General features: G+C 43.9%; 1 protein-coding gene across 2 annotated transcripts in view; it reads left to right on the top strand.

Annotated features, from left to right (window-relative positions):
* Nucleotides 1-429: 429 nt before the first annotated feature.
* Nucleotides 430-16,401, top strand: part of DNAJC6 (DnaJ heat shock protein family (Hsp40) member C6) — a 125,722-nt gene continuing 109,750 nt past the window's right edge. For both annotated transcript variants that reach the window (XM_023754676.1, XM_006089787.3), the window contains exon 1: nucleotides 430-579. In XM_023754676.1, coding sequence (XP_023610444.1) covers nucleotides 465-579 — 115 coding nt within the window. In that variant the 5' untranslated portion in view covers nucleotides 430-464. The remainder of the gene's footprint in view (nucleotides 580-16,401) is intronic.

Raw genomic sequence — 16,401 nt, forward strand, 5'->3', positions numbered from 1 at the left:
TTGAGAATCGGCACCATTGAGCAGTTGTGTGACTCTGGGCAGACTAGAGACACTCTCGGAGCTTCCATTTTTTTCATTTTGGGGACAAAATCACAGCCCTTGGGGTTTTTCTGTTAATTAATGATGCGTAGCAGTACTTGGGTTCTCCAGGGACACTTCCTGAAGGAAGGACGAGTGGCTACAGCCTCCCCTGTAAGGCGGCCAGGCTCCAAGTGCTTCCCAGCCTAGCGCATCCCAGTAGCGCCCACGCCCAGGCCGGCCGCACCCCGCAGGCGCCGCCCCAGCAGCTGTCCCCCCTCCTCCATCTCCCCCCCCCCCGGCCCCCTGCTCCCCCCGCCCCGGCAGCAAGCTCCTCCCCCGGCCGCCGCGTCTGCCCGGGAGACGCCGGCACCTGGCAGACGCGCGGCGGCGGGGGCGGCAGGAGGCGACCCTCGGGCGCGGCGGGGAGGCGCGTGGGCGCACAGATGGGAGCAACTGAGCAGGGCGGCAAGAAGAGCCGGCGGCTGTTTTCCTCTCTGCGGCCGTGGAAGGCTACCCGGCGGCTCTGGAGGACGCGCTCGGCTCCCAAGGCGGCGCAGGGTGAGTGTGGGCGCGGCCGGGGGACCTGTTACTACGCGCGGCCGGCGCCGGCCACCCAGGGCCGCAACTCGGGCCGAGTTCTCCGACCCCGGACCTGCGGGCGGGGGGCGGCGCGGCCAGGAGGTCCGGCCGGGGATCCTGCACCCCGACCCTCGGCCGCGGGAACGAGACCAGTCCCCGAGCTCCCCCGGGGCCGGTGGACCAAGCGCAGGGTCCAGTCTCGGCACGGTCCCCGCTCCCTCTCCACCCCTCGGTCGGCCCCATAGGCGTCTCCCGTTGGCTCCGGTGTTTGCAGCTTCTTGCCCGCAAAAGTCGCTGGCTGTGTATTTGGCGCTGGATGGAAGGAATCAGGGTGCTTCGGGGACACATCTTAGGTTTGCATCCGCCGCCCCGCCTCCTCCCGCCCAGCACCTGGCAGGCACCTGCATTGCAGTGCCCGTTGGGGGTATGAATCTGGACCCAATGCTACCTTCAAGGTCCTTCCCCATCCGACCCTCCCGTTTCCGACCTGTCTGGTGTGACTGCTTGTTATCTCCTAAGCTCTGGCCATGATAAACTATTTCCCAAACAAATTCCACCCTGTTCTCACCAGGGCCTTAACTCCCATTTATTCAGTCACTGATTTCACTCCATTCATTGGTTCCACAATTTTTATCCTGCCCCCCTGTGTGCCAGGGCCTGAGTGAGCCAGAGAGGCAAGGCCCCAGCTCATGGAACTACTTTTCCAGGGGGAAAGGGCCACGGCACATATAAAACAGATCAAAACCTCCCAGCCAGCTGGGAGAGGAGGAAAGGAAATGGCAGGTGGATGGGGAAGGGCTCTCTTTCTCTGAGGCAATGGAAGTCGAGACCTGAAGTCTTACTAGGAGCTACTCCAGCTTGGAGCCCGGGAGAGCAGTCCGGCCAGAGGGAATAACTAGTGGAAAGGTTCCTGTGTGCCCAGGGAAAGCGAGGGAAGCCGGGCCTGGATCAGGGTCTGGGTAGGCCATGATGAGGTGTTTGGAAGCCATTAAAGTATTCTCTGCAGGGACATGACATGAGCTGCTGGCTCACTCACTGCCTCCTTTCTATCTGCAATGGCCTGTTCCTACCCACCTGTCAAGACTAACCCGTGAAGCCTTTCCTGGGGTTCCTGCCACCTGTAACCCCTCTTTTTTTCATCTCATCACCTATCCGGCATGTGTTGCTGTTCATCTGGTGTTATAGATTCCACGTGACAGGTTCCCATCGGTTTCATCTCTGCATTCCTCCTTAGGCTAAGCGAGGGTTTGGAACTTTGTAGATACCTGTTTGCGTGTGTGTGTTTGCCTGTGTGTCCTATCTTGTCCTTTTCATCTGTTTCCGTCATCTCAGGATTCTTCTTCTGAGACACCCACATGCCTTGATTTCTAAAATGGCCGATCTGAACCGGGGCAGAGGCTGGATTGCTCCAGAGCCCTGTGGATGCTGTAGTTGTCACCCTCTCACCCCTCGGGTTGTTTTGGGGATAAAATGAATTAATGAGTCAATAAATGTGAAGTGCTGACACGTAGTAAGCATTCTACAAATAAATTTGACAAAAGAGCAGCAATGATTATCTTTCAGATATTTATTGCATTAGAAACAAGCTTTTCTCTTGTTGGTAGTTGGGGGGTGGGGGTGGGGGCTTGGCATTGTCCTCTGGTGGCTTTCACAGGATGTGTGATTACTTTCGTTGATACACCAATTAAGCTCCTTCCCTACTGGCATCCAGAACTGTTGCTGAAACTTAGGGCTGAAGGCTAACCACCTGTTTCTTTCGCTTGCCTGAGTAGTTGAATAGATTGGGAACTGCAACAAGTATTCCTTGAGTGATAATCACATTCCTAGTGTTATTCCAGGTGTGCGAGTATTTTCAGAAGAGGACTAAATGGATATTGACAGTGTGCTAAATTAAGTTACAGTAAGTTTCCTAGTTTTATAATTTTTTTAAAAAAATATTTTTCATTGATTTTAGAGAGGAAGGGAAAGGGAGAGAGAGAGAAACATCAATGATGTGAGAGAATCATTGATCGTCTGCCTCCTGATCCCAGTAGGGATCGAGCCCACAACCTGGGCATGTGCCCTAGACAGAAATCAAACATGGGACCCTTCAGTTTACAAGCCAATGCTCTATCCACTGAGCCAAACCAGCTAGAGCAGTTTTATAATTTTTTTTTTAGGAGAAAATGGACAAGTTTCCATTTATTTTATTTTTTATTTTTTAAAATATATTTTTTTTATTGATTTCAGAGAGGAAGGGAGAGGGAGAGATAGAAACATCAATGATGAGAGACAATCACTGATGGGCTGCCTCCTGCATGCCCCCTACCGGGGATCGAGCCTGCAACCCAGGCATGTACCTTTGACTGGAATTGAATCTGGGACCCTTCAGTCTGTAGGCAGGCGTTCTATCCACTGAGCCAAACGAGCCAGGGCCTAGATTTATAATTTTTAAAACCTGTTCTATACTGTATATGCAGCCAACCTCTCCTCTCTCCCTGTGTTCCTCTCCTAGAGTTTGCCCATTGCTGTGCTATACCTCTCTTTCCTGCGTTAGGATCTTGGCTGCTCACTACATTTCTCTACGTCCCCATCCCTTGTACAGCCTGGAGATGAGGTCATTATAATGTCTATGTCATAAGATACGTTACAGTTTACAGAATAGGTCAACCACAAAATCGTGTTTAGATCTTGACAACACCCCAGGAGGGAGGGAAGATGATTTATTTTTCCCATTTAGAGATAAGGAAGATGAAACAAAAGATAGAATAACATGCAGGAGGTTATGTGACTGGTGAGTGGCAGGCTCAGGCAGGGGTACCCATACAGCACCCTTTCTGCCACATCTCCAATATCTATACTCATGGAAGGGAGAAGTAAAATTAATAAATATCACCCAGCTGGTGTGGTTCAGTGGTTGAGCATCGACCTATGAACTAGAAGGTCACAGTTCAATTCCCATTCAGGGCACATGCCCAGGTTGTGGGCTCAGTCCCTAGTGTGGGGCGTGTGGGAGGCAGCCAATCAATGATTCTCTCTCATCATTGATGTTTCTAACTTTCTCTCCCTCTCCCTTCCTCTCTGAAATCAGTAAAAATATATTTTTTAAAAATTAATAAAAATCATGCAATGAAGGAAATCCACATTCCAATTTCATTTGGTTTTTTTAAAAGGTAGCCTGAATTTATCATGAGGGTGTCACCATCACTTTGGGAGTGTAGATAAAATCACATTCTTTAGCATCAGACAGACTATGCTTTGAATCTGCAACTAATAAGTGACATATTAATAAGCTGTGTGATCTTGGGAAGGGTACTAAATCTTTCTAAATCTAAAACTCCTTTATATATCACATGTAAATGAAGGGTGCTAATGCCTATGTCATCATGTTACTGTGATGATTAAATGAGTTTATGTATATAAAATGCCTTGTTCATAGTGGCTCACAAGGTGGTGGTTATTTTTATTAACATGACTTCAGATCTTTCCCCATATGATCATATCCCAAATATGTTCAGCCGTGGGGCTAGAAAGTTCAATGGGCTGTGGGAAAAGCCATGGCTGGGAATTCCACTGGGGCAGCTATCCCTTCTGGGCCAACGAGAAGGCCTTCCATACCACCATTCCTCTTTCCCACTTTTTTTTTTTTTCACAGAAGGCTGCAGTTCTGGGAGAAGTAACATACCTTTTGGGGACTCTTGACATCTTTTCAGCCTAACACTGTCCTGGACCAGAGCAGACATTCAATACATAAGTTTATAATGAATGAATCCTCTGGGGATACATGCATGGTGTCCCTCCAAAATGTATACACACTTTAACAATTTTGAAAATGAAATGTATCTTAATGAACATTGCCTTTATCATTATTCAAAGTGTGTGTATATGTTTTTTTTCTTTGGACACCTTATATATCTCCAAAGAGAATGAGTAACAATTCAAACACTGTAAGTATAGGATAAATACCTAGAAGGATAGTTAACTGGGTTAAAAGATATATACTTCTTTAATTTTGAAAGATGTTGCTAAGTTTACCTCAGTATATTTTACTAATTTACTTCCCTCCAGTAGCGTATGAGAGTCCTAATTCCCTGCTTCCTTGTTAATACTGAGTACTTTCCAACTTTTCAATGCTTACCAATTTGTTGGGCGTGAAATGGTACTGCATGGTTTCATATTGAATTTCCTTGATGAATAATGAAGCTGAAGATTTTTCACATCGGCTTTGTGTGATCCTCTCTGAAATGCCTGCTCATGTCTTTTCCTATTTTTTTTTTCTCTTTGGTAATTTGTCTTTTCCTTACCCACTTAGGAATTCTTTCAATATTCTGGACACTAATCATTTACTGGCTTCTATTAAGAACTTCAAAATACATCTAACAGTGCAAGTGGTTCCAAATGGGAATGTGAGCAAGCTGTGCCCAGTGGAAATTTACCCCCCACGTGCTTCCATCCTTTCCAAAAAAACGTATTTTAGTCAAATATCGAAGCTTTTAGGTGATAGAAAAGGGAGCAAACAGCTGGTGGAAGGATTTTGTGAGCAGGAGATTTGCCTAGCCCTGGAAGCCATGGTGTAAAATGGGTCCTGAGATCCTTCAATTAGAAATTACCTCCTCCAAGCCCTGCTGGGGTAAAGAGCCCTTTCCTGAGCGATATTCCCTGGGAAGACACAGATTGGAACTGGAGTCAGTCTCTGTCGGCAATAATGCTTCCCAGGACAAGTTAGTTGGAGAAGAGGACAGAATACTTGCCAGGTGATCTGTGGTTTGGTCCCTCACTGCCATTTTCTGGCCATGTGTCTCTAAAAACAGATTACATTGAATGGAAATAGTGATATTGGAAAGATCAAATGGGATCATATATATGAAAGGCTGTGTAAATACATGGTATATTTTCTAGGCTCTTGAAGTAACTGGCACTGCCAGAGTGGGAAAACCTTGTTGAACTATAATCTTTAGGCCCAAACCCTTCTCCTAGCATCTGGTCTCCATTCTGGTGCGTGACCATAGAGCAGTTTTCCCAGTGTGGTCTCTGAGCCAGCCTCATCTACATCACCAGGAATTGGTTAGAAATGCAAACTATTGGCCCCACCCTAAGAGCTACTGAATCAGACACTTTGGAAGTGGGGCCCAGCAATCTGTTCTAATGAGCCCTGCAGTAATTCTGACCTGTGCTAAAGTTGGAGAACCACTGGCCTGGTGGGATGTGCCACGGCTTTAAAGTTAGCAGGTGTGGGTTTTAAATCTGAACTCTCCCATTTGCCACTTGTGACATGAGCAAGTCACTAGGCCCCTGTTGAGCTTCCCACCTCTCGTCAATAAAAGGAAGTGGTATCTCCCTCCTGGGATTGCGGTGAGAAAGAAATGACAGAGAGAATCCCAGATCTACTACTTTTTAGCTGTATGTCCTTTGGCAAGTTTCCTTGCCTCTTTTTTCTCATCTAAAAAGGTGGAATGGCAAGAATTAATACGTATGCACCGCTTACTATGTAACAGCCATTGCTGGCTTATATGTCCAAACAATTTAAAAATATATCTAACTGTGCACTGTCCTAAACCAGTGCATATTTTAATTTTATTTAATTTCTACAATAACCCTGTTTTACAATATCTATTTTACAATTGAGAAAACCAAAGCACAGGGAGGTTAAGTAACGGTTTCTTTTCCTTTTTTAACGTCCTTTTATTGATTTCAGAGAGAAAGGGAGAGGGGAGAGGGAGAGAGAGATGAAATATAATTGATGAGAGAAAATCATCCATTGGCTGCCTCCTGTAGTGCCCACCCTGGGTGTCAAGTCCACAACCCGGACATGTGCCCTGACTGGGACTCGAACCATGACCTCCTAGTTAATAGGTCAGTGCTCAACCACTGAGCCACGCTTGCAGGCTAAGTAACATTTTCAGAGTTACACAACTAGTGAGCTGGAATTCAAACCCAGGCAGTGTGCTGTGAAAGTCCTTGCCTTAAAGATAATACTTGGAAATAATTAGTTCTCAATTAATGTGTGATGATGATAAAAACATTGCCTGAAGCACAGTAGGTGCTTCATAGATCAACTCCCTTTCCCTTGCCTTGTGGCCTGGCTTCTTGAGAGCTTGCCGAGATTTCTTGTAGTTGTGCTGCCCCCTTCTGCCCTGACTCTACTTACAAACCGCCACCCACCAGTAGGCAATTTTCCCTCCTGCCTCTTTTATGGTCACTTGGATGCTCTGAGCAAACCAGACAGGGGCTTGGCTTAATGGAAGATGACCACATGAGGCGGTTCAGGTGAAGCTACCCTCCTGTCACCCCACCCTACGTGTTTTGGGGATGAATGACCAAGCTAAGAGAGGCTCTAGGCAAGTGGAAGCTCATTAGATCTGCCTAATTTGGGACACAACCTCCAAATTGCTTTTGCTCTCAAATTTCTAAGGGAATAGAAAAGCTTTTTTTTTCCTTCTTCTTTTTTGCTCATTTTTTCTTCAAATTAAAATGTACAACTGGGAAGTTTAACTCACAATATTACAGCAGTGTTTTTGTGTGTTTTTTTTCTTGCAAAAAGAATTTTTTGGGGGGGACTGGGACAATAAAAAGCTTGTTCTCTTTCAATTCAGGGCCCCACTGATTGTTCTTAAAAATGCTCTTTGGTTTTGCTCTCAAGATGGCCTCCCCTGCTGGGCATGACTCAGCATCCTAGTGACTCAGAAGTGGCATCTAACAAGACCAGGCCTGTGCAGAGCGGTGAGCGGACTTGGTGGCCAGGGGAGCCCACCTGGAGCTTTCCCTAAACCCGGTCAATGAGATGGAGCATCATTTTCATTACTGCATGTTTATCATGGCCCTTGGTACCTGTTTATTTGAAGTATGAGGCCTGCCAGAGACATTGCCTTGTTCTGGAAAGCTCCAATGCTCGAGTCCATCCTTGTCCCTCAACTGGGTGTGGCCTTAGGGTTACTGTGGGGCTTGACAGAGCTTTTGAGAATTTACCTGGCTTGGCTTGGAATGGCCACAGAATCAGGAGGTTTGTAAATACTGTGTCAGGAGGAAAAGTAAAGGTTCTTTTTATTTGAAGAGGTCTTCAAACCTCTTTCAACTTAATTTTTAAAATAAACTATCAATTAAGGATGGATGGAGAGATGGACAGATATGCAATAAAGAATATATAGCAAAATGTGCTTAAAGATGCAGTTCACCATGCAATTCTTCCAACTCCCCCCCCCCCACCCACCCCCCCAATCCTCACCCAAGGGCATGCTTAGAGACAGGGCATGGAAGAGGGAGGGAAGGAGGGAGGGAGGGAAAGAAGGAAGGAGGGAGGGAGGGAAAGAAGGAAGGAGGGAGGGAGGGAGGGAGAGAGAGAGAAAAAGAAACATTGATCAGTTGCCTTCATACACTCCCTGACTGGGGATCAAACCCATAACCCAGGACTGTGCCCTGTACCAGGAATTGAACCGGCAGCCTTTCAGTCGGTGCATGGGACGGGAGCCACTCCGACTGGGCTCTTCCAACCTTTTTATGTTTGAAACTTTTCAAAATGCACCACACTCTAAAAATAAAAAATTACTTCCTCTTTAATATAAATAGCCACCCTTCTCACACTTTCTGACTCGCCAGCCTTAGTCTTTTTTCCTGGGAAGCCTGCTTGATTAAAAAGGGCCTGGAGTGAGGCTGGCAGGGGTGAGCTACTCCTTTATGTCAAGGGCTTTATATTATTCCCGATTTGTAATTCTCACAATAGCACGGGCTAGTTATGATTTTGTGCATTTTATGAGGAAACTGAGGTGCAGAGGGGTAAACTTGATCCAGGTCACAAGGTACTAATATTAGTCTTAGAGCATTTATGGAGCCCTTACTTTATGTGTCAGGCTGTGTGTTACGTACTTTACTTGCATTAACTCGTTTGAGCCTCACCCAAGCCTAGCAGGTAGGTGCCATTATGACTTCATTAGAAAATAGAGAATTAGAGAGCTGCAAGAACATGTCTCCGCTTACTCTAGGGGCCAGTAAGTGGCAGAACCCATGTCTGAATTAAGTCTCTTCTGCTTTAGAGCCTCTGCCTCTCTACTCAGGCCCAGGCCTTGGCACTCCTCTTCCTAGTTCAGTACATCAGCATACCTTCTGGAACCCTCTTGCCCTGAGACCACAGCTCTTTGAGGACAGAGAATGTTTTGTTCAGCACTGTGTTATTGCCAGTGTTCAGAGCGGTGCCTGGCACAATGAATATTTATTGAGTGAAAGGGTGAATGAATGGTGGCTTCTCACCACCCACTTCTTCCCTAACCCTCTCAGCCTCTAAAGGTGGTCCTGGTAGGCATGTTTAGGCTGTGCTGGACTTGGTTCTTGGAGCTAGAGATGCCTGTTCCCTTGACGTGATTTATGGGCCAACATAGCTCATTGGGTAGCAGCAAGGAATTTTAATGAAGGTAGATTTTCTTCATTGGTCTTATGTTGTCAGAGAAGTGCAGAAAAGTATTATCCACTGCAAGGAGAGAGGGGAGCAAAAATTAAATAATTAAAATTTCCCCCAAATTTCAGGGAGTCCTTAAATTGTGGCAGCTAGAAACCAACTCCAAAAACTCTAGTGCCAATGATAGCTTTCATTCTATAGCTATATTTGACTGTAGTCATGAACTAGTGAACACTAGCAATTAGTTCTTATAAGTGTGCCCAAGCATGTTGATAATTGTAATATTATATTTATATAGTGCTTAGTTACAAAGTATCACATCTGTTTTCCCTTTTGATCTTCTGAACAGCCTGGTACATACAGAGGCAGGCATGATTAGCCTCTCATTACAGATGAGGAAACTCGTGCCAGAGAGGCTAAGCCATCTGCCCTACACCACTCAGTTAATAGTGGTAGAGATAGGCCTTCAACGCTCCTGCCTTAACTCCTACTCCAGCAAATTTTCCACATTAGTATTGTATTTAACCCAGCAATTTCTGGGGGTGAGAGCAATAGGTAGGTATATTTCTTTTTGTTGCCCGTCATCCATCTTAGTGAGGCCCTCAATTGGGTCAGTTAATCTTTTTGGATATCCGTTTACCAATCTGTATAATGGGGAATAAACAGCACCCATCAGTGAGTGCACTGGGAGCAGAGGAGTTTATGAGGATCCCAAACTTAAAAAACAATTTCAGAGTGAAGAAGTTTGGAAGGGGCCATAATGATCCTAACCAATTTTCATAAAATAAGTTAAATATCAACTCTCCTGGCCACTTTATAAAAAATGGCACCTCTGCTCCCTCATAACCATGCTTCATTTTTCTTCATATTAGTCATTGACATTCATTATATGCTTAAATTGGCTTGTTTAGTGTCTGTTTGAATCCTCCCACCAGAGTGTAATAGCCATGAGAGCAGGGACTTGGTCTGTTTTTTGTATTCCTGGGTTCCTAACCAGTAGACTAGTGCCTGGCCCAAATACCATTTGGTAGGAAGGAAAAGAGGGGAAAAGGGAGAGAAGGAAGGAAGGAAGGAAGGAAGGAAGGAAGGAAGGAAGGAAGGAAGGAAGGAATGAATCTGAGCTGTGTAATGATTGAAAGTAAGCTTGAATTGGATGATTGAAAGATTCACTCAAAACTTCCTTGCCCTCTAACAGAGGGGACACTTGATCTGGTTTCCTCATACCCATTTCTGGCTCAGTGACTCAGTGGCTTAAAACCAATCACTAAAGCCTCCCTGAGTATCAACTTACATCAGGGTTTAGTGGGTTCAGTAACCGTGTCCATGCAGCACTCATAGGTCATTGTATCGCACTGTATGCTTCTATTGCAACGTCTGTGAGCAGCTTGAGTGAGGACAGAGGCTAGTCCCCTGTACTGAGCAGAGAGCCTGGTCCACAGAGAGGTAAATATTGAATGAATGAATATGTAAGAGGAAACAAGGTGCAGGGGTCTTAATCCCCCTCCAGAGTTAAGATCTCTATTTGAAAGTAAGCCGGGTGCATGGCACAGACATTCCCCTTTGAACTTGAACCACATCTCTCCAGAGGTGTGGAGGTGCTAAAGGGCTGGTTCCCTAACCTCAGGGAAGGAAAGGCTTGCCTAGGCTCCAGATCCGATTCCATGCCATGTTTTGGAAGTTGTGTTTACGTCTGCCTTCATCTCTAGCCTTTCCGCTCCAGCATAAGCAAAATTATAACCCTGCACACTGACTTGCATGCAGTTATCAGAGCCCCGTGCTCCTCTGTTGAGGGACTTCGCCCCTGAGGCCGCTGCCTGTCTGTGAATGACAAATCGAAAGTCAGGGTTGGAGAATCAGCCGGACTTTTCCTGCCCGTTTGCAGCAGAGGGAGGAAGGAGAGGATGAGAGATTCTGAAAATAAAGGTAAGGGCCCACTGCAGAGGGGAGTCAGAGAGATGCTAGAGATGCGATTGCCCTCCACGGACGTGTTTCGTGTGTATTAGTGACTAGTGTAGCATCACTGTGCACATATCATTTTAACATTCCTCGTTACATAATAAACATGACTTTTTGAAAAAACTGGCTTCTAAAAAATTATACAAAAATTAAAACGACTGGCTTTGGACTTCCAAATAGTGTGTCATTCAATTTTCTATTCTTGTGCGACTAAAAACCTTATTTTTGCATTCTTCATTTAAGCTTAGATGAGGAACACGTTTCCATCTCACAGATTTCTTCCGTCAGCTCTCAGGGTTTTGGTAATTTTATATTGTGTTTGGTAATTTTATATATTAAATTTATAGTGTTCACAATAGTTAATGTGTAGGTTTTCAGTGCGTTATTGGAGTTGGAATAGCTGATATACTTTGGACTTACGTAGTTTGGGTTCTCAAGAAAAGCGATGACTGGGGAGCCCTTACTGAACATTAATCTTTTTAGGAGCGCCCAATGGGGCGCTTTCCCTGACCTTCAGAACTGTTTACCTTGCAGAGAAATTCGGATGCAAACTCCCCCCACTCCGCCAACCTCCACCCCCTAGGTCATCAGCATGTTAACATCCCCCCACGCCCTGTCGCTCTAATTCCCTCGGAGGTTTGGTGGAGGAGAGAAACGGTTTTAAATTCTGAGGCTGCTTAATATTTCTGCCGCAGTTGGGGGAGGAGCGATAGACCCCAAGGTCTCAGGAGGCTCGCCGTGCTCCCTGATCCTGTTTCCAGGACGGAGCCCTCCCTTTCTGCTGCGTTGGTCCAGCTCCTGGTGCGGGTGCCCGGAGGCAGGCGCAGGGGCTGCGGGCTCCCGGGTAGCTCCCGGGTGGCTGCCGAGCAGAGGACGCCATCTCTGCGGGTTGGTGCCCTGCCGCTGCTTCCTGAGCGCTAATTTTAGGGTTTGCCTGCCTCCCCCCCCCCCCCAACCCCCCTCCGCGCTTTCGCGATTCTCTCCCGGGAGCCACTGCTCATCCATTTGCACAAGACACTCTTCTCCCTGTGCCTTCTGCGTTAAGGAGACCGGGCACTTTGCCCTTGGGGACCAGGCTTGGGTGGCAGGTGGAGGCGGCGCACAAGCAGGTTACTGGCAGCCGAGTGAAGTTATTTGGGTGATCCTGCAAGGACAGGGGCCCCCAAACGCCTCCTTCCTGTGCGCAGGATCTCGGGTTTAGCCTCCTGACCAGTCCCCAGCCACTGTCTCTGGCTTGTTATAAGATTCCAAATTAAAAATAAGAAAAGAAAACAAAACCATAACACACACACACACACACACACACACACACACACACACACACACACACACCATACGCAGTCTGTCAGCGAGGAGACTGGTATTTTAAGCTACCAAGCTGTTTGTAGTGCAGGCTCTTAGCTTGCACTGTCAGTAATCGAGACTCAAAAGAGGGCTGGGGTAGGTGCTGTTGGTAGTAGTACCATCTAGGAGTCTCTGGGTCATTCATATCCACGTATTGATCCATGTGGTTTAGATGTTAAAATTTTAATGAAGCAGCCTTAGCCGGGAAGAAAACAGCTATGCATGGGCCTGGTAAGTGGGAAGAGGGCCTACCTACTACTGTTTCTAAGCCAGCCTCTGACAGGCAAAACCTGTGTGTGTGTAAGAGAACTATTTTAAATGAACTCAAGAAGAACGTTGGCTTTTCCTGTGTTGTTTTCAGTGGCTGGAGAAAGGGTTACTAGAAAGAACAAATTTGTTTATGTGCCATGTCATGCTAGGCCAGTGGCATGATTTCGAAAAAAATTCAGGCTGTCTGAATTGGAGGCTGTGGTTGTGGTTAATATTCACCAGGGGTTGGAGGAGAAGCTGTGACACGGTTTCCCAGTGTAACAGCATGTTTCCAGTTTGGGATCCCAGCTGCTTTTCTGAAGTGAGTTGGTATTTGGAACTTTCGTTTCACTTTGTTTCGAAAAGAGCCTTTGGTTGGGAGTCAGAATAGTTAGGTTTCTGGCTTGTTCCGCCACAAACTCATTCCTGACCTAGGACTTTGTTTTTTTGGATCTCAGTTTCCTTATTTCAAAAATGGAGAAATGTTAGACCAGCTCACTGTTCTTCAGATTGTGGGCAGTAAGAAAGCCATTTAGTGAGCCTCAGGCAACATTTAGAAAGATGAAATTGAATAGAAAATGGTAGAAACCATTGCACATGGTAAGGGTAAATATTGTTTCCGGAAACTTCTGTTTTAGATATTTACGTTTGTTTTGGTAGGTAAGTATGGGCTACATTGACGTCAGGTTCTATTTCCCATTGTGAATCCTCACTAAGTCAAAAGGAGAAACACTGAAATAAATCATCGCTTCTTTAATTTGGTTTGCAAGGAGTCTGTGAAATGCAGTTTTATATGCATGTCCTTTTTGCTTATATATGAGAATATTTATAGTTTTCTTCAGATTTTCAAAGGGTGTATAAGCCCCCAAATAGGTTGTAAATTATTATATTTTTTCCCAAACCTCTTCCTAGTTAATTTCTTAGAGATGAAAGAATCCGTTCATGCTGGGAGGTGGTTAAGTGTTGACAGAGACCAGCTGAGAATGTGATGTGATGTGGTGTGTGTGTGTATGTATGTGTGTGTTCATGTTGAAGAACGGGTGTGATCATGCTAACCATACCATGAGAACTCTTTGTAGGTTGCAAAGAATCAGTTGGAGACCTGACTATGAAACATAAATATACTAAAAATTAGAGTTTTTGTGCTGAAAAGTACTACAGAAAAACTATTAAAATGTGAATTTTTCAAGAGGTTGACAGAGGCAAATAAATACTCAGGATGTTGGTAGGAGAAACTGAATTTTTATAAGCTACCATCACATGACTCAGGATGTTGGTAGGAAAAACTGAATTTTTATAAGCTACCATCACATGACTAGTGTTCAGTAAATGTTAAATTGTAGTTTAAGAAATGTCATTGTCCTATTTTTGGTATATGTTGTCTTAAGACAGTTGGGCGAGGCTGTCTTTTTTATTTTTTTAAAGAAGAATTTTCTTTTTTAAAATATATTTTTATTGATTTCAGAGAGGAAGGGAGAGGGAGAGAGGGATAGAAACATCAGTGATGAGAGAGAATCCTTGATCGGCTACCTCCTGCAAGCCCTCTACTGGGGATTGAGTCAGCAACCCTGGGCATGTGCCCTGACTGGTAATTGACCCATGACCTCCTGGTTCATAGGTCAATGCTCAACTACTGAGCTACACTGACAGGGCTGAGGCTGTCTTATATAAGAGACATTGTATAACATTTACCCAGCATATCTCAAAAGGCTTTTTAAGCCAGAAAAAAAATCTTTATAAGGCCACTAAGAAGAAAATAGTTGAATGAGTTAATAAGCAGGTATTGACAAACATGACAGCTAGTTATAATAATAACCATAGCTTCTATTTAACTAATAACTAGTACATGAAAAGCTGTCTGCAAAGAGCTTTACATATTGTCACAACATTGATAGGTACGGGGTATTTTATATGTAAAAAAATGGATTAAGAATTTTGTACAGGGATACAACTCGTAAGTAGCACAGCCAGGATTCAAACCCAGGTCATTTTATCTCCCAAACCATTCATTCACATGGTAGACAAGGCTTGAGAATAAGTAGCATGGCAACTTGCAGAATTTTTAATAAAATTTTAAATATCATTTATTAGAATTAATTTACTTGTTATAAAAGGGAAATGCGAACCTTAAAGAATGATAGCTTTTGACTAATTTTCTAGATTGTGTTTATTTGCAAAGACATCGTAAGTTCAGCTCCAAATTTTTCTTTTATTTAGTAAGTTCTCTGAGTATTTTATAAAACAAGGTTTTAGAAACAGCTATGAAAGGATAGGAGTGGAGAATTCGAAAATTTGGGTGGAAATTTTTTTTTCTACAAGACTTCAGGACAAATAGTTCTTTCAATTTTTCTGCTGTTTTTCTATATTTTATCTCAAAATGACAAATATGACATTTTGTAAGCAAATGAAGTTATGTACTAGTATAGCATATTTTAATGTGGTAAAACTAAGGTTAGAGCATTGGTCTATGCTAGTGGTTCCTGAAATAATTTGATTTTTTAAATTGAACTTTATTACAGAGTCTGTTTGAAAGTTTGAATATGGTCAGATCCAGACTTTTAGGCCCTAAATATTAAAAAGAGTCTGGTGTTCATACCCAAGCCTGTAATTCAAAATAAAATAAGTGTAAGGAAGTCCAAAAACATTGTGTGTTTTTTAAACCATCACATCTACTTTGATACTTTTAGAGAACTCAGATTCTTTCCAGGATTTTTTTGTTATTGCTTCTTATAACTGTGTGGGTTGAGGAAGTGATATTTTGGCTGGGTGATCTGTAAAATGGCTGTGTGATTTTTTTTTGGTCTCACAGCTAGTATGTGATAAAGCTGGTTTTACAGCCTGGGTAAGTCTGGTGGTTCGCAAATGGGCATGGAACTACTTCCTGTGGGAAACTGGAAATATGCGTTCACTGGGCAGACATCAGAAATGCTCGATGTACTGGAATGTTCCAGATTTTTCTGTCCCATGACAAATTATCTCATGTTTTGTGCAACTTTCAAATGTTTTCCTGAAGAGGTAAGTAAAAACCTTCTATAATTTTCTGAGCTTAGAACATAAGTTGGTTTTATATATACACTGCAATTATCAGGATTAAAAATGCTGTGTGAATCGAGGAAAGATTGTACTTAACTTTGTTCAGAACATCACTTACCCAAAGTGACACCACTTGCATTTGACATTACAGTACAACACACCTGTCTCATTCAATGTACATACAAGTGCATGTATGTGTTCCCTGACACAATCCTGCTTGATTATTTACATATTGAAATGCATATTGTTTTATTATAAACTAGTGGCCCGGTGCACAGATTCGTGCACAATGAAAGGAAATTAATTAGAAGAAATATTTTAGTATCACTATTTGCCTTTTCTCTATAATAGAAGTGCCAACCAAATTCATGATTGACAATGACAGATGGAAACGTGTGCGATTGGAACCAGTGAGAGCTTTATATATATTGCGCATGCACCAGTCAACGTTTATTTTTAAATTGCCAGTGCACATCATATGTACCGGCTGGTCAGTCGGTTGGACAGTCAGACGGACATATGGTCGGTCACTTACTTTTTATAGAAATAGATAACTTGTCTTTCACTTCTCTTTTACATTATAGTTGGTACATTATATATCTTATTTTTCAAAATGTTGTGTTACATAGTTTATTTTATCTTTGAGTTTCATTTTGAGATACTAAACAGGGAACTACAAAATATGTATTATATTTATGTATATTTGTGATACCTGGAGTTTATAAAAACGACTTTATTTTGCCCTCCTTAATATTAAAAAAGTTTGACCCAACATTAAAACTTTTTGAGATTATATACTCAATGATATGTTTACTAGAGGCCCAGTACATGAAATTTGTGCACGGGTAGGGTCC

The sequence above is a fragment of the Myotis lucifugus genome, unplaced genomic scaffold, assembly GCF_000147115.1.
Source record: "Myotis lucifugus unplaced genomic scaffold, Myoluc2.0 scaffold_63, whole genome shotgun sequence".
In the NCBI taxonomy this organism is placed as follows: Eukaryota; Metazoa; Chordata; class Mammalia; order Chiroptera; family Vespertilionidae; genus Myotis; species Myotis lucifugus.